Genomic DNA, 27,052 nt, shown 5'->3' with positions numbered 1-27,052 from the left:
AACACATAACAATATACTATAATCAACTGGTAGTTGGTGACAATTTGATTAAAGGGAAACCAAATTGTGTTTCCTGGTGTTGAGAGAATACAACCTGTCATAAGTAGTTTTTTGAAAATGAAATTAATCTCTAGGTCTAGTGTAAGAAAAAAGTGAGATTGCAATGATTCTCTCAACCCCTTCCCATTTCTGCTCAAAGCTAGATACGCTTCCACTAGAATTGCTACTTAATACCCTAATCTCTGATCACGCTACTAGTGGTCAAGTTGCATTGTGGGTAATGTAGATGCCAGTTTTTATTTTAAAAGGAATCAACTAAATGATATCTGGACTCCATACATTTTCATAGTTTTAATTTACACTGTCAATCATGTGACTGACATTGTTGGAGTGTAGTCGTCTATTCTTTGTTTTCCTGCGGCTCAGACGCTGTTTACATGCGGCATTAACATGAGTGTGAACAGGGACTCGGATGCCAGGTGGCTGGGGCAGGGATCGTTGGTGCTGGGATCACCTGGATCACACAGTGTTCCCAATCTACAAAGCTCTGACTGCTGCTGCCACGTCCGCTCTCTCTCTCTGCAGGAGCTGCTCTGTTATGCTGTTTTAGTTCCTCTTCGCTTCTTTCCTTTTACTTTGTGTTCATGCACCTTATGACACTGACACACTATCTCCGCTCTCCTGCACATCCCACGCTCCATGGCTCCTCTGACCCCCCATGCTCCATTGTGTTTTGTGTTTTTGAGATATATTTGAGAAATCTCAATTTGTGTAATAAGTTAATTTACCTGATGTGCGTCTTAATGCACGGCCTAATCATGGCCTAATGAGTTTTGATAACTCCTTAAACCATTACATGACCAGGACACTCCATCCACTAGCTTTAATCTAGTGCATGATGTGGCCTCTCCAATCATACAGGTTTAAATAAAATCTCTCTTTGACAGCAATGATCAGTCTCTACTGGATGGTCAAAATATTTTTTTTTCTTCAAAAATCAGTTACAATAAATCATAGTGTTGTTGGGAATGAATTGTAATCCATGTAGGGGTGGGTTGTAACATCTTACATGGCAACAGGATAATCAAATTTCTTTCAGCTCCCCCTTATCACAGGGATAAAAAGAACAGTGATGAGTCAGGATGGAAGGTTAAAGCAGCAGCAGCCTTCAAATAGCCTCAACATTGTCCTCCAACATTTCAAAACCACAGAACATCTTTGTTCAGTGTAGTTTGCGGCAAACAAAAATACATATAAACTTCAACTTCCAAATAAACACTTGTGTACTTCACTGCTTGCCAGAAAACGTGTGATGTGGGATGTTTGTTTTTCTTTTTGCTTTCACCTTAATTCTCAGTGCTTTCTCAGTTTACTGGATCTTGATTGTGTTTCTGTAAAAGTTTGATTTAGCTGTTGTCCAAAAGCATATAGAAATGTTCATGCCGTTCAGTAATTACAAAACTGGCATTTAATTTGTTTGCAGTAACTGACACATTCCAGAGTAATGTGACCTGAATATAAATAAGAGAGCCAGCAAAATCTAAGCAATCTATATCAGAAACAATAGGAGCAAATAAGGGTGAGAACATTTTATTCTAGTAGATATTATAGTGTATAGCTAATGGTAAACAAGACAAAGATGTTACATTAGAATAACCTGGAATTAGTTCCTCAGAGAATCCAAAGTGTAGTTTTCTTCTCCAGGTTTCTACCTCCTGACAACAGACAAACAAAGTCACAAACTGTCAGAATGCGCAAAGGCTAATTGTGCAGCAAGGATGAGCTAAAACACAGACTTCCTGTCTCGCTTCTTGTCCTGATTGAGGCTTTCATGTAAAATCATTCACACCTTAAATTACCATGCCAGAGATGTGTGGGTGGGTGTGGCCTGCCCATTCATTTCGTTTGCCGTCAAACAACATGTGAAAGTGAATCCCTGCAAGGTCACTTCTCCTCTCTTCTCTCCATCTGATGGCTGCAGCTTTAAAGACACACATTTGACAACCAGCTCCCACTGTTATGACCGGGCACAACATCTGCTTAAACATCTGCAGTCATACTTCAGCCAACTGCAAATTAAACCAGGTACAACTGGTATGTATGCTGCACTCACAGCATGAACAGCAGTCACTCTCAAATCATCTAAACAGAAGAGACAAAATATAGTAATATTCATGTTCTCCACACAGCCAAGGGTCAGTCAATAAAAACTTCAGTGTGGAAACTTCATTTTGCAAGCAAATCAACTGTAGTCTTCAGACATGAATGAAGAAACTTAATTCAATCAATCACTTCTCTGAGCAGAATGATATTTCATTTGTGACTGAAGACACATTTACCTCTGAACAAAATTGAGAAAGTAAATATAGTGTAATTAGCAGCAACACATACTTCCCTCATTGTGTAATAAAGTAGTACTATATGATAGTATGATATTGAAACATACAATTGAAAATATAATACCTTGAGTACAATGGTCATGCTGGTTGTTTTCATTTACAGTAGATATGGATGGCACCAAATCAACCAGCGCTGAAATGATGAGATTGTGAAAATGAATATACTTGTTTTCAGTATTTTATTGTGTAACCATAACATTTTTACAACAAGGCATACATTTGCTTGGGATCCTGAAATTCTGAAAGTCTTCTTGAATGATAAAGTAAAAAGGGACGCATGTCTTTTTAAAAGACAAGGGTTTTTATTGGAATTGTGAGCTTTATCCAGACCAAAACAGAACAAAACCAGATATTCAATTCCTCTGGCACTTCACTCCCACTTAGAGTAAACTACTATTATATGTTGTACATAATGTGATCCAGTTTCTACAATAGAGCTCTATGAGGCTGCTGCTGGATCAGAACCAGCAGACTGGAAATCAAACCCCAACTGTCCCCACATGGCTTCTGTTGGTTGTGTTTTTTTCTTTGTTTATTATTGATTTACACTAGATGGCAGCTTTACACAATGCAGACAGATGATGAATGCAGAAGGTGCAGGCTGAACTGAAGTGTTTGATGATAGCTAGGCCCTCTGGATATTTGAGCTATTCCATAGTGTTAGCTTATTATAATGGCCAATATTGCCTTAACACTGTAACAAAATTGTAAAGCATAATTTTATATAAAAGAAATATATATTTACTCGTAAATATATGAATATAAGGTTGCATGCAGATGTCTCCCACTGCTTCCGCTCTGAATAGAGGATGAATCAGCTGCTCTGGGTCTGACTCTCTGCTCTGACTCCACCTGTGCTCCTGATTCTGCCTGTTGCCTCCTGCGCCTCTGTCGTGTGGTGATGTGGAGGGAGGACTCATCAGAAACGACACCAGCCCTGCCCTCCCCCAGTACAGCAGGGCCGAGGACGAACGAGTTGTCTTTTGTGTATTGGGTCGTCATCGTTCGCACCGACAGTGTTCCTGTTTAAAGTCGCGGTGTGTTGTCGTCAGCATCTTGTCATGGGCAATAATGTCTCGAGAGGACAACAGCAGGGCTTCCAGAGACTCCGCAATTCGCAGAAAGGTCAGTGACCACCACCCAACACAAACTGAAAACACACACAGCACTCCCGAGAAACGAGCGGTGTGTGCGTGTATGTGCGTGTGTGTGCGCGTCAGACAGTGTAGGCAGACTACGCAGAGGACAGAGGTGGAGGAGCCTCCACGTTGCGCTGCTGCTGCTCCTGGGTCAGCTTCCAGCTGCGCGGTGGTGCTGAAGAACAGCTCCCGTCTCAGGCTGCAGGAGGCGCGGGCCCGCTGCTCCTCTGCTGCCGGGCGGCGGCATTACTATTCATTCATAGCAAACTGAAAGTAGTACCACTTTAAAACCCTCTGCCACCAGTGAAAGCTCTTGTTTTCTCACTCTTTCACAGCACAGGCATAGAAGCAAATTAGCAACAAAATGTAAGAAAAGATAAACTGAGATAAGTTAAGGTAAGATGTACCTTTATTGCCTTTATTCCCAATTGAAGTAGAAGTAGCACCGCAAGGGAAATCTGTAGTAAGAAATAGAAAAATAAGAATAACAATAGAAATAGTATATAGGACTACAATACATGCTGAAATTCTCACCTATATTGACTCAATGGTTGAGCCCTGTAACCAAGAAAACACCAGCTGACAAAGCAAAACTAACCTCAAAGACCCTTGAAGAATAAAAAAGTCCAGAAAAAGGGACATTTGCTAAAGACAATCACGTGACAGGATCCGCAGCTTGAACAGACCCTGAGCCGAGGCTGTTTTTCCAGCAGGTTGTTTTTATGAGGTCTCCAGCACTGAACTATAATATTTTCTCCTACTGTCAAACCAAGAATTTTTAAAACGAATGCTCTTCTTTTTAGATCGTATGTTTGTTGTTGAGTTGACTTTGTTTTTGTAAGAAAAAACAAAAAACATGCTGAGAGTTGAATTCACAAGTTAGAAGCAAAAAATATGGATTCTGTGCGAAGTGAAGAGTAAAAGACTGGAAACTCACAATTTAGTAAACAATCATGATGTGATTCAATGCATCCATTAATTTGGTTAATTTTATACACAGAGGAGTAACAGTAATGACGTTAAGCAGGTGTTTATAAGCACAAATCTCATGTAAAATACCAAAATCCATCTGAGCACTGAGTAATCAAAAGCTGAAGAAACTTATTATCCTCATATAGCAACTATAAAGCTGAGCCATGTGTAATACTATCACGTAAAGTACAAAAAAGTCCTGATCCCACTGTTGCATCTGGATTACAGAGGGAGAAATGAGCCTGAGGGAACTGTTTAAAATGTGGCTGTCATCGGGATAATCACCACAAGTACACAGTTTGCCCTTTCACATCCTTTTCTCCATCTCGAACACACTCTCTAAGATCGCACAGCTATTTTCACATCGCAGGAGCACAGCGCAGTGAGTCAGGCAGTGCATGAGAGAAAAGGGGCCGCTTTTCTGCCAGGTTTCCTTGACGACCACCCATAACATGCGCAACAGTTCCCATGGTGATGGTTTTCAGAGAGCGTTATCAGCAGGAGATGATGACTGATTAGGACGAGGACCAGACGTCGTCACTGGCAGCCGTTCAGTAATGAAGGGATGGGGATATGTTGGTGCTGCTCTGCATCCCACTTTATTAGGCTGGTGGCTGCTGGTGTTTGGATGTTGCGATTGGTCGGATACGGAAGAGAGATATCAGCAGATCAATTCTATGCCGAGGCAGTGATGAATGCACCCAGTCATACATACAGTTTATAACCCTCCGAACACTCACACACACACACACACACACACACACACACACACACACACACACACACACACACACACACAAATATCCCCCTCAGCTCACATTTCAAAGACACCCTCACTTCTTCGGTACAGACTTGCAGTACATTAATGTGCTTTGAGCAGGATAAATGGTTTTCTCATAGCTCTGCTGACTCAGCTTTGTGGTGATGACTCCCCATTCATTGTCAGAGCAATCTCCATCTCAACATATTTCATCTATTTGTCAGTTTGTTCGCTTCACAGCTGTGTATGCTGCTGTAATATGGTTATACAGTATGTCAAGTGAAGAAATTGATCAATCAGTTGGCAGAAAAAAAATATCGGAAAAAGCGCAACACATTCTGCTTTTCCTGCTTGGAAATAAATGGATTTGCAGTTTTCTTGTCATTTATTGTTAAGATGAAAATCTTTAGTTCTTGTCACATGAAACATGACCTGTGACGACATCACTTTGAACCATCATTAATTCCTGCCAAGTTCTGAAAGTTTTTATGAATCTATGGAAGAATGTATATGTATATTTGGAACAGTAGTCCAAGACTGAGCTATTTACAAGACAATGTATTTGCCAGTACAAAGCAAGCTCATAGTAGCAAATGAGTTGTTCATGCATCAGACTAATATCATCATGATTTTGAGTTTTTTGCACTTCCTGCCACTTACTGGATGTATTTTAATCTGTGATGGATCAAGTGCCACTAACTACAGCTGGTCATGTGATACAGAGGTAGTGCAACAGCATTTAGATGAAAGTCATCCTCAGGGATGCTGCATTACTGAATAAATGCGTCTGAACATGGTGTCGCTGACACAAACATAATGTTGGAAAGTACAAGCTGCCGTACTTTCTCACCGAACTCACGCAGACAGATACTCAGAACTGAGACACAAACAGATGTAGCTGAAAAAGGTGTGTGTGTGTGTGTGTGTGTGTGTGTCTCCCAGGAAATGCAGAGAGAGCTAGATGAAGTGAGAGGCAAACATGGGGAATGCAAATGCACTGCAGAACAAGATGTAGAGTAATCCCTCATGGGTAAACAACCGTTTAGTTCCAGCCCATTTCTCCATCCTTTTTAGAAATGAACCCCACCTCTCAGAAAGTCTGTATAATGTGTAAAACCTGCACACTGAGACAGCAAATTACATTCTCCTTGTTTATTAATTGTATCTAGTTATTTTTGAACATTTATTCAAAAGCGTGTTAAATGAATGTCTCCCTCAAGGACACTTTCAGTGGTGGTTTTGGACAGAAAATCTCCGCCTTTATTTCTATTGAATGGCAGTCGTACCACTGAAGGGGCAAAGTTGTGCGGTTACTTTTCATCCTGATTGTCTCATAGAGCCAATGACAGGAGAGAAAATGCATTTGTGGAGAGTGTTTTATTGGACACAAAGGTTTGCTTCATTGAGCTGTGACACAGCCCATTTAGACAGAGACAGGAGGGAGGAGGGAAACACCCAGTCTGAGCAGTGCATCGCTGCTCTTTCATTAGAGCAAACTAACTCCAAATGGTTCTTTCCTCTACAAGACACTACTGTGAGGGCACCACAAGGGCATGCTGTTACCACACACACCCACCCACCCACACACACACACACACACACACACACCACACCTGACATGTGCTGTCTTCAGCTCATTTTTCCACACTACAAATCATACAGCACACATAGCTCATTGATTATAGGGCCGACATGGATTTCCTTTATTTTCGTACAACAGTAGAAATCCAATTGTAGTTTGTGGTATTTGTTAAAGGCTGCACTAATCAATATTTTGTACTAACCACACATCTACTTTTGAAAGGGAAAGATCACTGGACATGATGAACCCACAGATAAGTACTGACTGACTGGTTTCCTTCATGTACACAGATCTTCAGCCTCTTTGGTTTCAGTTTCTTGCCCACAAACCCTGTAACCCACAACAAACACAAAAGCTTTGCTAATGCTACATCCACAATGCTGTCATTACTACCTGTGTTCATGTTCACACAATATAAAAATATAGAGCCAAATCACAACATACTGTACACTATCTCAAGTACTACAGAAACCAGTCCCCACAATGAGCAGCACTGATGACTGCAGAGAGAGAGAGAGAGAGAGAGAGAGAGAGAGAGAGAGAAAGGGAACAGGAACAGTTGTATAACTGTCATATTTTAGCTCTGTCAGACTGGTTTTTATAATGAAAATGATATTTACTGATGTGTTATTAATGATAACAGCATCAGCGGAAGTTTTGCCGGAGTCGAGTTTATCATGTTCACAACCCTGAACCCTGCAATTTTCTGACAGTTCTGAGTTGTAACGAGTTCATTTGCAGAGATGGTGCAAAACAATGGACATTTATTTTTGCTGTCGAATAGAAAGTTAACATAGGAATTTGCACGTTTGCTTGGGTAGTCCTGGAAGAAGAATATCTGAGAGTGCGGGAGGGTGTGTCGATGTGCAGGAGTTCAGAAAGGTAAAGAGGATTAGTGGAGGGCGTTCTGGAAATGATGGGGTGCGAACGAGAACAGCGGCAATGTTGGGTGTGCCTTTGCATTTCCAACATAATGTTACCTGACTACTAACTTAGTAAATCATTAACCACATTGCTGTTGCAACGCTGCATTTTACTCATGACCGCTAAGCTTACAATGTGCACCACTCCCCAACACCAAAGGCAGCACAATATGTACTGCAAAGATGAAAATTAACTTTGTTTAGAATAATATGCTGAATAAATCAAATAAAGGTCGGCAGAGTTGGAACGTAAGAGAGAACTGTTTGTTTCATCTGAACTTCGAACACAGCCTAATCAGGACTATGTGTACTTACTCTTTGGGGAGTGGTCATTAAATGAAATTAAACTGTATTTGTTTTGTAATTAGACGACCTCGGGCCATATCTCAAGTACACTGCACTGCTTAGTGGAGTCATAACTAAAATAGACAAAATATACCCCAGGAAATAGTAATAAAACATTTCAAGCCTTTTCTTCGCTTCCTGATGTAGCAGTGACTCAGTGGTTTCTTGTACTGTGACAGTTGACCGCACTTATGTAACGTGGTACCGACAGTACAGCTGCCTGCCCGGGGTGTTTTCAAACATCCTTAACACCTGCCTAAAAAAAGCAACACAAACACAGGGAGGTGATATGGGCACATTGCCACCCCCTAGGAGGATTCAAGCTCCTCAGGCATTGTATTGCAGTGTTTGCACTTGTAAACATTAGCTATAAAAAAAAAAAAGACTGCCAGCGTTTTCCTGCACAGACAGTTGCCTGTGCTCAATGAGCTCAACGGCTTAGACAATGTCTCATGTTTATATAAGACAATTCAAAGACAAGGAGCTATCACAAGATTGTTATGAATGCATTTTGAATCTTAGAACAGGGCTTCAGTAACAATGACGCATTGTTTTACAGCAGCCTGTTATGTTATACTGTATTAGTGTCACACTTTGTCTAAAAATATGTGAGAATATGATAAAAAGTTTCATTTTTTTACCTTTAGAACAGTGAAACAGTGAACTATGTAGTCAGGCAATGGCTTTATGTTTGCTTTAGTTTCTCTCTTCTCTGCCTTTATTTGTTTTCCTGTGTTTACACTGTGGTAACCAGGACAGAATTATGGCACTTTGTTCATCACAAGCCTTGTAACGGCTATCCAAGTGTATAAATTTAATCACTCCCCACCTATAAAGATGAGAATATTGCCTGCTTGTACGCACAGCGACAGATGTGTTTTAATGGTACTTTATGGTGATGTAGGGCCAAGCAGTTTGCATTGTGTACTGCACAGCTCCACAGAGTTTATAAAGGAAGAAGTAGATCATTCATTCGTGGGGGGTTCTGGAAAAACTTTGTGAATCATGGAAACCTTAGAATAGAAACAGGAAATGTTATGTTACATTTTGGGTCCATGATTTATTTAACCCTTACAGTTGTATAGAATGGCTGCTTGTCATTTAATGTACTTCAAAGTCAGAGGCTCAGCAGTAGTGTTTGAGGACCAGGTGACATTTTGAGGAATAGAGTCACACATTGCTGATGCTTAGTTTGCTTTGGAGAAGTCTTGAACAAAATGGAACTAGATCATGATTGATTAGAGTTCCCTTCACTGATGATCATGAGGATAGACAGAGGTTTCGAAAACAACCTGGCAACTGTCCCCAAGTCACAGGCCCATAGAGACCCTGGGCCCCGAGTTCAGCTTGACCAAGTAGTTTGTGGCAATTGGATTAATTGTATCAGGAAAAGAATAAAAAGTTGTGTACACAAAACATAAAGAAAACATAGGGACGCAAAAGTAAACCACAATTCTTGAATTCACACTACTTTCAGCAAATGAATCCAGCCCAGTGTCAAGTCCATTATCTCCTATTCACATTTTACATTTTTTTTGCTTTAATTTAGCTTTTAAGATAGTTACATGAGATAATACATTAATGCTTTAAACTACTTTTAATCCAGTGGAGACATGCAAGCAACCTGTTGACTGTTGCATTAAAAGATTTTAATGTCCGATGGAAATAATCAATAATTCATGTTAATTCACAGAATATATGAAATAGAACATAAAGGCATTTGTTGATGACCTTATCTGCAGAGTTGAGGCCTTCGTGGCTGGAAAATGAAGAGGGGGTCACTGACTTGTCCTTAAAGTGACCTAATACTTAAAATGCTAACAACGGAAAACAGTGTTGTTTTTCTTGTCCTTTACCAGAACCTGAAACAAACAGGGTTTCTGTATGGCAGCAGATCAAAAGGAGCATGTCAACCATACAAATGATTTTGATTGCACAGTTCAACAAAGAGAAGTTGGAAAGTGGAAATGAATGTTGGCAACATGACAAGTTAATCAGGATGTTAAGTGATGCCTTGCATGCTAGCACTGAGAATGGGAAGATGATTATTTTCAAATTAAAAAGGCCTCCTCTGTATTTAGAATTTATTTTGAACGTTGGTGCTAAATGAAACAACAGCCAAATGTGAGTATAGTGTGATAAAGGAGAAATACATGCAGTAAAAACAACATGACAACTTGAATTAACGTGTTTTGGAAAGTCAATGGAAAGAACTCGTAAGAAGTGGAAATGAGTTGAAATCGACTTCTGACGGAAAAAGATTCAAAGGAAGTACAGAGTCCCAGAGAAACTCATTACGATCAACTCATGTTGTAATAAAATGCTTTAATATTATGTTTATGTAATAATTATTTCTTATTATGGTGGGTGAGGTGTCTGTTTCTTTTACTTCCTCTGTCCTGAAGTTGCTTATTCCACACAATGCGCTATTTGCACCTGTATCACAGAATGGAGCCATTAAAACACATCTGTCACTGTGCGTAAACGCAGGCAGTGCACCTGTGTTTATGGGGGGGGGGGGGTCTGTGCTTGGACAATAGTTATAGACCTTATGATTATTTCCTGGCTGCCATACAGGTAGAACAAGTAAAACATTTATAAATCAAATGAATGAAAACACTTTTAGTGTTATTGGTGTGTGAATCTGTAATGTGCACTGATAGATTGGAGCTCTTTACTCCAGTGATGACGGCATTATAAATAAGTACTCATGTGATATGTGAATTGTAATCATCTCTATGTGTTGCATATGGTTTAGTTGACCTCATCACCTCTATTACTTGAAAAGTAAAGGGTGTGATACCAAGGCACACAGGCACTGCTTTCAAATCACTGAAACACACACACATAAAGGGTGATCTCCCCTCTGGCCTGCTTCTCCGCGGAGCTGCTGTAGTGTTTCTGACGGGATTATGTGCGTTGTTCTACAGTCCATGTGAGGAGGGGATTACATATTTATTTGGGGAGTTTTCAACCCGCCTTTACCATCTGTCACCAGCAGTGTGACCATGGGACATTAACAAGAGCTTTACTGTGGAGAGATAGGAACATCGTGGGTGTGGGAGAGATCGTGTGTGAGTGAGTGGGCATGACTGAGAGTGAGAGAGAGAGAAAAGAGGAAGTAAGGAGTGGGAGCTTCTGATGGTTGCAAACATGAGAACAAGCTCAGACTCAGCTGTAAACCCTTACGCTCGGGCCAGACTGCTGCATGTCGCACTTGTCTGCGGAGCTGCTGGTGTTACTACTGTATTTCCTTGAATAAAAGTTGGATATAATGCCAGGCAATATGGTATGCAGCTTTTCATCTTGCAATAACAATCAAATCCCTGTTAAAACAAATGAATGGATTCAGTCGACAGAAACGCTGGAGTGCTTTTACTTTGAAACTGGTACAGGAAGTGTTGCAAATATTTCAAACAGAAACATTAGTCGAGACCTTGAACCTCTAGAAGAGCAGCGCAGCTGGACTGCAGGCACTGTGGCCACTGTAATCTGTTGACATGGGCACCGACTTGAAAAGCAAGCCGTTCCACAGCCATGGCCCGGGCATTAGAGCATAAAACCACCTGCACTTTAACAACCACCCAGAATCCCATGCTTTCCAGGCCAGCAGTAGTGTCTCGGACTGTCCATGCTCTCTGCTGGAGGAGAGACGTTTCTGTCCCTAACATTATAGATGCAATGTGATGAAAGGTCTGGTTCACTTGACCGACCTCCCTCTTCCTGCCTAAAGAAGGGTGGGGGTTGGAAGGTTCAAAACAAGTGAAAATATAGGTAACACAATAGTTACTGAGGATTATCTATAGATAAATATAGATATGTAGATATAAATATGTATACTGTATATTTCATATATATTTGCATATAAATATATATATATAATCATCCGGCATGCCTGATGTCAACTTTAATCACCTGAAGCCGGATTCAGAACCTGCTGCTAGTTAGCTGTTGTGCTAGAGACATTTTTCCTCTGTCATACTGGATCAAATTCAGGGGGAAAGTGTGTTTTTAATTTATGGCCTGTGCTCGGTTGCTCCACAGCAGGGGAACCCATAAGAGTTCGGGAGCTTGACAAGGGCCCTCAAACAAACCAGGAATGATAGATTTCACTCATCCCCAGAGTTCCGTGTGCATTTTGTCCGTTTGTCACTTTGAAGCCGTCACATTTTTTAAGATGAGGTCTCCGCACTGAATACTTTGCCATTCATTAGCAGCTATTTTTCTCATAGTTTGCACAACCAATACATCTGCCTTGTGTTTCTCTGTTTACATGGTCACCTCACCACATTCTTCCTCTACCACAAATCCTCTGTCACACACAGCCTCCCACTAACTGCCTGTTAGTGGCTTCAGCCTCATTCCTGATCAGTGATTCTGCCTCTGTTCAGATGGCTCTAAATGCATGATTACTCTCCAATAAAAGATTTGTTCCAACCAACTTTCATTAAACTATTTTTTCTTGATCTCTTCAATTAGATTTTCAGTTGTGACTGAGACTGAGTGAGCTCTGGATGATTTCAGGCCAGGTTTTTGTTTTTCAAAAACGCTTTCCACTACCTCAAGGTAGAATTGCGCCAACCACACCTCATTTTAAGAGTGTTATGTGCAGGGCAGGAGCAGAGTGTTTGGGTTTTTTTCTCCCGTTTCTCTTTCTCTCCTCCTCCCCAGTTTGCTCTACACAGATTTAAGACCTGGTATGGAATAGGGGCTTGCTCCGTCCAGTCCACGCATCAACTTCCAATCTTGATCAACGTGATTGGTCTCCTGGCCATGCTAATCAATCACTCTCCAGGCTGACCTATCAGCAATCAGGGCCCACTTAAAAGACCCTTCGTCTTTAGTTTTTTGGGCGGTAATGCACCTTGACATTAGTTGCCACCTGCCAATTAACCAAAAGAAGAAGCAGAGGTTTTCTTTTCTGTTTACTAAAGGGTATGTGGATGACGGGTGAGGACTTCATATAAGTTTGGGGTGCCCTCTACATTTTCCACAGACATAGTTTATTCTTGTTTAAACACACCAGGCTATTGGTTGGGGTCACCCCTGCATTTGTTTTGGGGATTTGTTTAAGGGATTAAGAGGGTCAGTCAGGCCTGGTTTTGTTGTATTTATAACATTTTATTTGGCATAATCATATGATCCCATCCTCCTCCACATTCATGTGTGTAAACTTTTGTTATCAGATACAGCTGGACAATAAAAAGTTGAATGTAATTGTTAACTCTGACTCTCTATTATTCTTGATTATTGTGTTACTGTATCTAGCTATACCCCTAGACCTGTCCAGGGGATGTTACAAGAGCAACACACCCATGGGTGCTCAGAGGGGCAAAAGAGCATTTGTAATTTATACATATTGGAAACTGTAAACTGTGCTGCTGTTACAATTGCATTGCTGCTTTGTGTTGGGTGTAAAATGCAGTTGATTTAACTCCTTTTAGCTGCTTTGACATAAATTAACTTAATTTGGGAAATTTGTTAGGAGCAGTCATGTAATTACAGAGCAAACTTATTATTTATTTGGAGTAACGTTTTGGCCACATGAGGAGAGAATGAAAGTCAGATATTCAATTCAGTGATTCAGTAAAAATAAATGTAGCTCTGTTTGGTCTCTACCAACTCTAATGCTTGTCTCTAACTGGGTCTGTCTGTTGTTTGTTGTTTAACAGATAGCATACAGAAGAACTTTGGAGCCACATCATGTCAACAGCGACAGTACACAACTGGTCGCTTAATACTTTAAAAGCTATCAAGCTCCCTCATGGAGAGCTGTAGATTCAGGTGATAACTCGCTTTTTATGTTTTTATATGTTTTGTTTTTCACATTATTTGATTAATGGTTGAGCAGAGACACAACCACGTAAAAATCAGGTCAAATGTTTGAAAATAATAGAAGTGTCACACCAATGGGCATCGACAGTACATAACTTCTGAAGATCAACCAGCGTGAATGCGCCTGGTCACACCGGCTGTGTGAGCAGTGTGTGTGGGAAGCAGAACGTCTTGCTTTTCATTTCAGCGCCCATGTTATCAGATGAAAGCATGGGGAAGGTCTGGACTACGCTGTGCACATTCTAACCTTTGGGTGTGAAAACAGCTCTTACTTTCTACCATCTCTGTTCCTCGTTCCTCTTTTTTTTTTTGTTATAAGCAACCAACTGCAGAGTCAACAATCTGCTTTCTGTTTACACTGTGTTCGTGACTAATAGTTTTTTTAGGCGGCACATTCAATCTCAAAAAGTTTATCTACCATTTTACTTTGACAGCCCTGGTCACACCTTTGGTCTGTCCTCCTGTCTGATATGCAGGCCCGCTGGTCCAAAACTTGATCTTTTCTCACATAGCTGCTCTCAGCAGCCATATCACAGATATCTACTCCTGACTATGAATCATTGACTCTGACATTCAGGCAGATTTAAACCAATGCGGTCCCATGGCATAGAGATATAACTTCCTTTTTTTATGGAAGAGTTGCAGGATTATGAGCTTGTGTCTTATGACTATCCTTGAAATTACATATCACAAGACTGACGCATCAGCAGTTCAGCATCTTTCTGGAATCTATCGCTATGGGGTATCCTTACTTTTTCTTGAAATTCAATTCAATTCAATGAATTTTGTATACCGCCAGATCACAGTATACATTATCTCAAGGCACTTTACATAGAAGCTTAAAAATTTTTTAATAAAGAAACCCAAAAGTCTCCACAATGAGCAGCACTTTGGCGACTGAAGAAAACCTCTAGAAGAACCAGGCTCAATGTCGGCGGTCATCTGCCTCGACCGGTTGGGGTGAGCAAAGAAAAAATGGTGGAAAAGAGGGGAGAGAAGAGAGAGTGATAGTGGGGAGGGAGAAGGGAGAGAGAGGCGAGAGAGACCAGGAATACTTGTGCACCATCAGGTATCAGATCTGACTGTAAACAATAACAGTGTAAAGACGTTATTGATTATTAATGATAGCAGCTACAATTCATATATTAATAATTAATAATAAGTATTGTTGTTAATAATATTATGATTATTATTATTATGATTATTATTATTATTATCCTGCAGTTGTGGAGTAAGAGATACCTGCAAAGAGAGAAAGAAAGAGAGAGAGGAACTATGGGAGAAAAAAGCACATAGTTGACATGACATGTATAGTAAAATAAGTAAATGAACCCAGAGTGGGAGCTGGTTCCACAGGAGAGGAGCCTGATAGCTGAATGCTCTACCTCCCATTCGAATATGGTCTTATCAGCTCTTTGGTGAAAGAGCTTCATTATTAAAACCTTTATATGTGAGGAGCAGGATCTTGAATTCTATTCTGAATTTTACAGGGAGCCAATGTAGAGAAGCTAAGACAGGAGTAATGTGATCTCTGCTTCTACTTCCTGTCAGCACTCGTGCTGCAGCATTTTGGACCAACTGGAGACTTTTCACAGACTTCCTGGGACATCCTGATAATAAAGAGTTACAGTTATCTAGTCTAGAGGTAACAAATGCATGGACGACTTTCTCAGCATCCTTCTGAGACAGGATGTTTCTAATTTTCACAATATTGCGCAGATGGAAGAAAGCTGTCCTAGAAACTTGCTTTATGAAATAAGGTAACATAAGATAAACAAGGATCCCTCTCATGTTTAGGCTTCTGCTTAATTGGTTTCTTAAAATCATTACTTTCATCCAAACTTGTACCTTCCCTCCGCGTCTGACCTCTTCTGACCGGTAACCATATTTCTGATCAACTTTAGTGTAGTCGGGATTTCAGGAAACAGCCCTGCAGTGAAAGATTCTGTGATGTTTTCATCCTGTTTTATCCTGTTATATGTGCTCACCCTTGGGAGGTATCATTCCAAAACACAATATGTCCTTTCATTGCCACACTCATGATGATGTAACACAGAAACAGTATTTCTCTGTAGACAAAGTGACATTACATTCTGGATGGAAGCACAATTTTAATGTGAGTCACAACAGAAATGGGTTTTAAAAGGGATAATCTTGGACTACTTTGGTCTAAAGCTGCATGCCAAATGTTATAGCATGGTTTTTCAGCTCAACCCTCCACTTTGATAAAGATTTAAGAGCCATTTTAAAAGCCAGTTGTAGTCACTTGTCCTTGCATTTGATTTTAAGGTTTCAGCATTATTTATAAAACCAAAATGCCACTTGGGTGGCTGTGGCTGAGGGGATAGAGGGGTCATCCTCTAACTCAAAGGTTGATGGTTGGATCCCAGTCTTCCCCATCTGCATGCCAAAGTGCTCTTGGCCAAGATACTGAAACCCGAATTGCCCCTCATAGACAAACCATAGATGCCTATAGATGCGCTATGGTGTGAATGTGTGTGTGTGAATGGCAATAGATTGTACTGTAAAGAACTTTGAGTGATCATCATGACTAGAACATGCTATATTAATACATTTACCTTCATTTTCCTCATTATTCAAATCACCTACAGCTACTGTCCAAACCACCAAGATGGTCCACCATGTTACAATATATCAACAGCTTGCCACAAGTTTGTACATACATGGAGCCCAGAAAATGATTCCTAATAACTTTGATGAGAAGAAGGCATGGTGGTGCAGTGTTTGGCACTGTTGCCTAACAGCAAGAAGTTTAATAGAGTCCGAACCTTGTGTGGAGCTTCTGTATTCTCTTTGTTTCTGTGTTATTTTTCTCCGAGGACTCTGGCTTCCTCCCACGGTCCATGCAGGTTGGGGGTGGGCTAATTGGAGACTCTTAATTATCCATAAGTGTGAATTTGAGCGTGGTTGATTGTGTGTCGCTGTTTCCAAACATGACATCCAGAAATTGTCAGGACAATTAAATTTGCCTCAGTGTTAGCCTTTATCAACAAAATTTGTTTTCCAATTTGACGTCTTTGTTATTGTCTTCTCCATGTATGGCTCCTCTTTTCATCCTGAGATATTTGTATTTGCTTAGTTTATTTTTCGGTTTTGCGTCCGTTGCTTTTTAGAAACATAACTAACATGCCCACTCACTTGTTGTGATTAATCCAGACAATATCCTGCTGTATTCTTCTTACTAGGGGGCTGGCAGGGAAAACACAGGTGATTGTCCTGCTGGATGATTTCAGGACATTATCTGGGGTTCAGTGCATGTCTGAAGCAGCTAATGTTGGCCTGTGATATACTGGTGACCAGTCCAGGGTGTACCCATCTGCTTGCCCAATGTCTGCTGGGATTCTAACCTCCACAACCCTCAAAGGATAAGTGGTAGTGATAATGGATGGATGGGCTTTGGAGAGCCCCTGACTTTGGCCTGTTTACTTCTTCTAAAAGTCGTGTTCAGACATGTAAGCCAGGAAGTAGTGGCGTTGGTGATGAGTAATGGTGAATCAGATGCAGTAAAGTCCTTATTATTTAAAGTCTTCCAATGGCATAAAATTAAACACATCATCAGCATAAGTGGGTATTATATTCAAATATCAAGGGTAAGGAGTCCTTCATTAATTTTGAGTCATTGCTCAGATACGTCATCTATTTCAAAAGAGAAGTGGAAGACATGAGGGTCTTTTTTAAAGAATAACCAAAGTGTAAATAGCTCAGCTATTAGAATGTTAATCACTGTATTTACTTGGAAATGAGTTGGAAAAATATTCATCGTTCAATATCATGGCCCCCCCTTTTCCACAAGTGCGTCAGAGGTGATGCTGCATACGAGTCACTAGGACATGAACATTATATATAAAGAAAACCAGCCACAGCTTGTCTAAATGATTTGTTAATGCCATCATGATGTTAATGTTTGGTAATGGAAGGCATCATCGTATCAATCAGCAGAGAGCTGTAAACTGAAAGTTCAGGAGCTGAGTGAAAAACAATAAAACCAGATGGAGTTAGTTTGACAGGTTAGAGAATCACTGTGGATCAGTCTTAAACAACACTACAGTCTCACATTATTGGATGAGAATATACTGTAGCTCACTACTACTAATACATAATTTTCAGTGCAACATTTTTGACAAAAACTTTTCTAGATAACAAGCTCAAAAGATGTGTTTCTGAGTTTAGTGTTTGGTGACTGTATTGTGATCTGCAACAAACTGGGAAGGGGGCGGAATAGATGGATGTACTTTATTGTTCCAGTGGGAAAGGTACCTTGGTCATCAGAGTCCCTGAAGAATAAAATCACAACATCGTCGGAAAGAAGGAGTTGTTTTGTTATGGTTTGGTGAATAATAGCCTGTAGATTGGGATGTTGACAGACTCCCATGATTTTTATGGCCGTCTGTAAGAACCACACAGAGATAGTGAAGAGCAGGAAGCATTTTAAAGCTGCATAATAGAATAGAAGTCTGGTGTTTGACAATTTCTTTAACTATTGTGAACAGACAAGCCAACGTTCACTTCACAGTGTGACATGCCAGCTGTGCAGAGGTGAGAAAGGAGTCAGGTTAAATGGTTCTCTTTCTCACTCTCTTCTTTCATTGTGACTGTTTGAAAATGTCTGCCATTCTGGCCATATTGAAACAATTCTTGTGTCTTCCCCACCTGTGGCAGCCGGCTTTTCACTGTCCTTTTGTGTGTGACCTTTTGAAACTATGAACATATCTGGTTTCCAACAGTGATGGACAACATTGTGAACAAACTAGGTTTTATCATGTAACTCGCAGTCCTGTTCAGTCTCAGAGTATGGGTTTTCAAACACAATGCAATTAAAATAAACAACATTTAATTCACATTTTTCATACTTTCTTGCCAAAAATAGTGAAAAAATATGATTAACGTCACTCAAAGTGTGGATGTGCATGTAGAGTATGTAGGATTTAAAAGCGGTGACTCGTTATAAACCCATACTGCATTACACTATTCTATTATTTGCAGGATATCTAACTGGTAATAAATGCAGTTCTTTTCATAGATGCCCTGCAACCCTGTACAGCACAGAAAATCCCTGGAAACACTGTGTTTGCATCAGGCACTGCATACTGTATCCAGCACCCTGCTCCTCATGACGTCCTGATTCTTATACCCTGGAGCAATCAGATCTCAGCTGAATCCTGTGACTCCTTTCCTCTCACTTTTTCGTGCTTTTCTCAAACTCAGAGCAAAGCATGAGATATGTGTTTTCCTGTGTCTGGCTAGAGAGAAACTGACACTCAGGTCTGAGCTGTGTGAACAAAAGAAAAATATGCCTTAAAAACAGCACCTCAATCTGCTTATCATTCTGTTATGGTCCCAAATGAGGAGAGAAGCAGATTAGCCCGGGGTAATATCTTTGATGGCCTCTCCTGTGTCTAATTAAAAAATCATTTTAGTGAGTACATAAAAAGCTGTAACTGAGGTCACTTCCATTCTGAACTAGGAAAGCTCAATGGGACAATCCTAGCACTTTCAAGAAATCTATTTCTGATCTAATTTGTCAAACCAGCTCCTCAAGGATCTAAATAAAGCATAAAAGAGCACAGGTTGTAACTGTGATTAAAAAAGAGGAAAAATAAAGTGAGGGCCACAAAAATGGTTAAAAGAAAGCCCTGGTAATCTATCTTGGTGTCTATCCATTTGCCAAATGTGACATGAGTCACTGATGCAGTACGCTGATTGACTGACGGCATGGTTTGGAAACCCCTGAACCTCTAAACCGGCACGACCACATGATTGATGACACCAAACATCCATGCAAGCACATTCGCGTTTCCCAATGCAGCAGCTGTCCCATGTTAATCTAATGTAATGAACAATAAACACCCCATCATGATCGGAATGGCAATTTAAAAGTCTCAGTGATTTGTTATGGGATGAATTACAACCACATGTACTCCTGCACGTAAGAGACAGGAGAGCTACAGGAAAGTTTCCTTGTAAAATCTTTTTTTACTCCTCCACGCAGGCAATAGGCAGCCGAAGGCATTGTGTTTTTCGATTGTTCATCTGTCCAATTCCTGTGAACGCAATAAAGAACCTCTAAAGGGAATTTATTAAAATGTGTTATAAACGCTCAGTTGCACTCAAGAATTAACCGATTTGAATTTGTTGGTTAAAGGTCAAGGTCAGTGTGGCCTCACAAAGCACATTGTTTAGCTTGTGAATATGGTATCACAACAACATTGAGGGAATTTGTTCAAATTTGTTACATACGTTCACTAAAGCCGTTTTCTCCCACGGATGATCCCCGGCACAACGCAGCATGAGATTCTCTGCCAAGACACGTTTACAACAACAACAAATTCCCTGTAGGATTCAGGTGAGGGGTGGTGCAGCAGGCAGAGGCAGGACCAAATGTACTATTTCCACTGCAGAGTTCATGTGATTTTGTTTACGGCGTCGGCCCTTACCACCACAAACATCTTCGTCAATGTTTTCTGCGTGTGTGGCTCTATTTCTTCACCAGGAGATAATTGTTTCTTTTTGTTTTTTCATATCTGCTGCATGTTAGAAGTTTCATCAACCCCCCCCCCACATGCCCGCACTGAATCCCATGCTATGTTCTCACATTGCTTCTGCAGACTTTCTGCAGACTTTCTACTGGCAGAGAAAATCTGGAGGCTCTCACTCGGACATTTGCATTCACACATACACCGCTTCTGCGGAGGATCTCCGTGAGTTCATTGCAATTCTGACAGCAGCTTTAGACTCACAAATTAAGTGACTCGATTTGGGTGGTCGAGGTCACCTCTTGTCCTTGCAAATTTTATTACATCTGGCACAAACGCTCACTTGGACTCAAGGATGACCAGATTAGAATTTGGAGGTCAGAGGTTGATGTCACTCTGCCTTGTCAATGCATTACATGTGAATACTCACTGATTAAATGATTAGATTTCAGTGGTCAAAGGTAAAGATCACTGTGACTTCATATGAATATGGACAAATATGTATGCAGACTAATTTACTTTGGACATATGTTTCTGTCACAGCGTGGCTCTAGAAATGACAATGGTGGTCCGTCAGTTCAGTAATGGTCGGGTGGTGCACAACGTTGGTTGAAGACTGAAATATTCCAATAATTGCTGCCATGTAATGTTCTTCAGACACATGTGAATTCAGCTGATTTAAGTGATCCGTATCATTTTCTTCTTTTTAGTTTTTTAGTCAGATGCTTAGGATGAAAGTGCGTCACAGCCATATGATCTCATTGAGTATTAATTGCAAAAGTTTCCATGACAGCGTTGCCTCAATCAGCATCAGTGTGTGTCAAACTAAAGCTCATTATGGCTAAATCATGTGATTAAGTAAACACATTTCATCTCTCATCCAAGAGGCTTCTTCAGTTCATTTTGCCAGGTCTTGTTAGAAAAGCACAGATTCATAATTCGCCATGAGTTATGAGTCCAGTGTTATTTATCTCGTTCCCACAACTAAATAAGTCATGGCCACGAATTGAATGACTGTGAATTTAATTAAAACCAGCCTTCTTGTTATATGTTACCACATAGAGGTGGAGTGGAATGTTCATGCAGTTGGGGGTCTTTAAATTGGAGAGAATACATGCAGATTCGGATGTAGTCAGAGCCGATCCGTACATCTCTAATCAGAACCATGCTCCTGTCTGGGTGATAAATATGAAGCCACAGCCAGCAGCCAATTACTCAGCACAAAGTCTGGAAACATGGTGGAAACCCCAGCCATACCCTATAGACAACAGTAACAATATGCCACCTACCAGCACTAAAGCTCACTATTTGTTGCATAGTTGAAGGGGGTTTGTTCTGAAAGTTTTTCCTCGTCCTTATTCCCATTTAAACTAACTTAACAAGGGCTCTTCACCTTATTTCCAAAACTGAGCCCAGACACCGACAGAAGACGGTCATTTCACTAAGTCGTTTGCTGACCACTTTCTGAAAGGTCTGAATTGCAAATACTTAATTGAGATGGTTTGCATTGTAAACATTACACCTGCTACACGTAAACAATTTAGCACTCTCAGTGGCAGCATTTAGCTCTAAATGCCACTGTGCAGCCTCACAGGCCCTTCGGCATGGCTTTAGGCTATTGTTATAGTGATAATATTTGAAAATGTATACACCAGACAGCATGTGGCCTTATTAAACTACCAGCTCAGATCCTTTCATATCCACAGTGATACCCCACTGAAGCCCATCACTCCTCACCAGCATATTTTGCCACTGAATATTAGACATGGAAATGGTTTCAGTTCAGCAGCAGAGACAATGAGGCATGTCTTTGCAACAATCCAGCCCAGGGCCAGGCAGCTCTGAGAGATATTAAAGCAGAGTGACAGATCTAATTATCACCTCCCCACTTCTTCTGCTACAACTCTGATGAAAAGTACTACATTACACCAGACATCCTTTGCCCTCGAACTAACTTTCACCTCTGCTAATAACTAAGAGTGTAGTTATCTGAAATACCTGCTGAGGGCATGTCTCAGAATAGAAAGAAAGGGATTTGCAATAAGGCTGGATTTATGAAAGGAGGAAACCATCATTATTCCAATGCTTGCTGCAGTGACTGTGCAAATGCCCCCTACCTGCTATCTCTCACCTTTCTCTGCTTTGTTTCAGTTTTTCCTCATCTTGTCTTCTTCATATCGCATAATGATCCAAAGTGACTTTTGCAAAAATGTGAGTGTTCTCGCAGGTTTACCACCTCTCCTCCCTTTTCTCTCCACCTCGTCGTGTTTCTGGATCTGTCCAAGGCTCCACTGTCGCTCATGTTGAAAACAGCCCTGTGATGGGAGTCCTGAGGGTATGCTGAATAGGAGGGTTTGTTTGCACACACGTGCAGTGCAGCACTCTCAAACAATACCAACTGTAGGAGACCCACTCTGCCACTAAGCATCTGCTGCCAGATTCCCTTTCACTATATACAAATCACTTAGAAAGATACAGCAGACCCAGCTCTGCACAGCTCTCATGTTGCTGCACAATTACTCCTCTTTACTCTTATTTATCCTCTATATCTAATATTATCGTCTTACTTTCTTGATTTGTTCAGGAACACTTTGTTTCATTGGACTAATGGACTGTGTGTGCTTATAGCGTCTCTGTAAGACGTACGCAATTCCTTTCAAGCAGTGGTTGTCATGGCAATTTTGGTCTAGGTCTGGTCCCCAGCTGCTGTCAAAGAGTGAGGCATGCTGGGACATGTGGTGATGAGGTTTAGTTAATCATCAGCCACCATGTCAGACTATCAAGCCACATGATGGCTGAAGGCTGCACGCTGCCATTAAACACTTCATTTTTCTTGTCTTAGCCTCGTTTATTTTTCATTTTCTTCATTTACCTTGATAATGAAATAAGCGAATGCCTGAATGAAATTCACCTTTATTGGCTGAGTATGTTTGAGTAATCCAGTGTTGAGAAGCTTTTCTTACACACAGTGCAAATACCAGACAGAAGGATCGAGGACGATAAAGATATACAGCTAAAACAAGGTCACTACAGCTGAGCAGAAGTAAGCAAACTCCACTTAACATAACTTATTTACTATTATACATACTCTATCTTCAGGGACTGCAACTACAGACAACATTTTTGCACCATTTTGCACTTTTTGGAAATTCTATTCTCTGTATATAGTTATTTATGTTAATGCTATGTTAATTTATGTTTTGTCAACGTTTCTTGCAGCAATACTGTTGTTTTGTGCTGGATTCAACAGTTTCTATTTACATTATATTTTATCAATACTTTTACACTTTTACATATCTTGACTGCAGAGAGAACCATCCCACAATTTCATTGTACGTGAGTACACTGTGTGCAGTGAGTGAGTGGTGTGATAGAAAAGGTGCTGCAAACAGTAGCACTTTGTGAATGTGTGTGAATGGGTGGATGTGCATTGTACTGTTAAGTGATTTGAGTGGTCGATAAGACAAGAAAAGCGATCTGTAGAGTTACAGTCCATTCACCATAGATAAACTAGCACATAGATACAGAGCACATGTGCATATATGTACACTTACATTTGATGCTAAATGGATAGTAAACTTTAACATAAGAGTTTCTCCTGTTAGTACTTAGAGAGTCAGAGAGAAGGGCATGTGAGGGAAGGGAGGGCACCTCCTCTCTGTACCCTTGTGCCTTCTGTGACCACTTATATTCTGTTTTAATGAGACTGTCCTATAAAAAAAGGCTCATAGGTTGGTCTGTGTTGTGGAACAATGAGCTGTCCACAAATGTGTGCTAACTATTGCAACCATGACAACAAAGGTCTCTAACACTAAGGAAGTCTTTATTTTAACCCAGTATTTTACTAAACCTAACCAACCAGCTGAGTGTTAATTATCGCTACTATGACTACGCCTGCTGGTTCGCATCTATGGGTTGTGCCCTGAGAGTAGAGAGAGGTGACGTCATGTACGTTGGTGGACTTGTTGGTTTGAACGTAGCTAAATTCATGATTTAGTGACACATATTTTCCTCTATCTGTGTCAGACAACAGACAATACAACACTGTTGAGGTGCAGCAGTGGCATTGTCAAATAAAATGGGTTCTCACAGAACACAAAAGATACTCGTGGACAGACAGGATGGATTTATGCACCAACCATTTTTGAATGAGATTGAAATGAGTATTTAATCATCCAGAACACAATACAATGAAATATATCGGAAATCAATGTACTAATACTTGTAGCCTTTTATACAGATGAATATGAACATTTTCTAATATGGCTGGTCAGTGCTTCCCAAAACCCTCATCATAAAAAATAAATTATAAAAGTTCATTCTTATCTGCCATCTCTACAATAGGGGTTGGTTAGGGTCAGGCAGAATTTCCTGGTCAATGTGTGGGATTGATTGTGGTCAAAAGGTTTAGGGCTATAGGCCATTGTTGGCTGTTGAGAGGGAGCAAAGGCTCCTGGAGTAACAGTTACTTGACACTTAACCCTGGACTATGTGTAGCATTACATCAGGGGTCACCAGTTTAATATTAGGGCTGCTTAATACAAATCATTAAACAAATTAATACTGGCACTGTTGAGGTCTCATGCTGACAGCAGTTAAAGTAACATTAGAGCTTATTTGACAAACAATGGGCCTCATGCGAGAACAGATTGGTTCTCAAGTTGTGAGTCCAAGTGATTAAAGAAAGCTTGTTCCATTCAACAATTATCTCCGATTTTAAGTGTTTAATCGCAGATATGAACCAACCTTACGAGTGGTCCAGACGCTTTGCAGGAGTCGTGAGAAATAAATCAGCAATAAGATTTTCACTAAAGGACCATATACTGTATTTCATTAATTTATAGAGCACCAACTGTGTTGTAAAATAATGCATTTGGCATGCACCTCACCAAAGCGCACGTGCAGACGACTGGCTGGACTTGATCATGTAAGATGCTGTTGGCCTGGATGTGATAACAAGACTAGGAGAGGCCCATCCTGACACCTTTTGACCATATGAAGAATTATTCTGCCATCCAGAAAGAGCCTTACCATTAAGTGGGCAGTTGATTCTCTAAGCTATTTCCTGCTGGTTAGGGAATTCCAGCTGCAGACTGACCCCGAGCCTTGAAGTGGATGCATTCAATGCAGCATCAAAATGCCAGGATCTTTCGGCAGTGTCTCGCCCAGCCACCAGTTCACCATTGAGCATTGTCCAGGTAGTAAAACCCTCATTGCCGACTATCTGTCAAGGTTTCCTGAGTGGGAGCTGAAGGGAGAGAGGGTGAGAAATGCTATGGAGTGAATGTCCTCCATTTTAAGTGTGTAGTTTAATTGTGTTGATATATATGCTATGATATTTCTCACTTGTGTTCAGTTTTTCCCAAAACAGGTGATCTGTGGGAGAATCTCGACTTCTTGACCCTGGTTGACCCTTTAAACCTGACCAGTGTTTGTGTGTAGGTGCAGTTGAGTGCCAACAGCAACGATCACTGACTGATTGTTGCCACCTGCTTCAAAGTGGTGATCGTTTCATAGAGCTGTGCTGATTGGCTGCAGACAGGAAGTGACATTGTATAAAAGGCCATGTTTTTTTTTTTGTCAGGCCCTCACAGAGAATGGGGGAGTTGAGTTCTTGTGTATGAGTTGTTTGATTGTTGTTTTTTTTGTTCTAAGTAAATTTGATGTCTTTTTTTGTTGAAAAACCATGCAACAGTTTTTCCCACTCACATTAAGCCATGGTCATCCACAACACATGCACTTGTACTGTGGCTGAAGTTCTACTCTTTGTTAACATTTTCATGAATGAATACTAACATGAGGCAGTAAGCGGAGACTTATATGGTATTATTGGAGTGCAAGGCTAACCTTGCTAATTTCCCTGTATGCTCTTTGAAATCCACAGAGGAGTTGATTATGTTTATGCATGTTGTTTACAGACTTTTCTGAAAGTAGAAGTGTGTTGAATCTGTGTTGAAAGTGTTTACTGCAACAAACTAATTTAGCAGACATTTTGGAAAAGAATAAGGGGAAAATATGTTCTTTAGAGGCGCTATTTGCTGGAAATATAAAAATTCTAATTCCAAAAAATTGTATGTGCAGATTAAATTTCTACCAATTGGCTGATCAGTTAATTGATTCATTATTTCAGGTCAAACTTGCATGCTTTGAGTTGCCCTTTAAGACTTGTATATGCTTCCCTATACAATATTCTTGTAGTATATATCTTGTATCTGATTGCTCTCTTATTTACATTGTTATCTGCAGTGGATTTAAGGGAAAATTATGCAAATGAAAAATCATGCAAATGATGCAAGGGAAATGTTAGCTTTCTCATGTGAGCACACATATTGCCTCAACATAATATTACTTCTCCCTTGGCCACTCACAGAACAGTTTTTATTTACAAAGACATGGGAGGACAGTAGTCAGGAAAATCTAGGTCGGAGTAAGACTGATGACATCATTCCTCCAAGGATGACAGTCTTGAAAAAACGCTGCATGTGTTAAAAGCACATGTGGTGTCAGATTTCCATATTAATGTACTGTATTCATCCAGATATCTGCAGACTCTATTCTTGTGCAAACACCAGATAACTCTGAAGGGACTGTCAGAACTCTGAA

The 27,052-nt window shown here is 40.4% G+C and overlaps 1 protein-coding gene across 1 annotated transcript in view; it reads left to right on the top strand.

Moving 5' to 3' along the window:
- The first annotated feature begins 3,280 nt into the window (after window positions 1-3,280).
- Window positions 3,281-27,052, top strand: part of neurl1aa (neuralized E3 ubiquitin protein ligase 1Aa) — a 65,942-nt gene continuing 42,170 nt past the window's right edge. The window contains exon 1 of the mRNA XM_069530556.1: window positions 3,281-3,524. Coding sequence (XP_069386657.1) covers window positions 3,461-3,524 — 64 coding nt within the window. The 5' untranslated portion in view covers window positions 3,281-3,460. The remainder of the gene's footprint in view (window positions 3,525-27,052) is intronic.

Source organism: Paralichthys olivaceus, chromosome 8 (assembly GCF_024713975.1).
Source record: "Paralichthys olivaceus isolate ysfri-2021 chromosome 8, ASM2471397v2, whole genome shotgun sequence".
NCBI classification, from domain to species: domain Eukaryota; kingdom Metazoa; phylum Chordata; class Actinopteri; order Pleuronectiformes; family Paralichthyidae; genus Paralichthys; species Paralichthys olivaceus.
The sequence above is the reverse complement of the archived record's forward strand: the minus strand, read 5'-3'. Positions and strand labels throughout refer to the sequence as shown.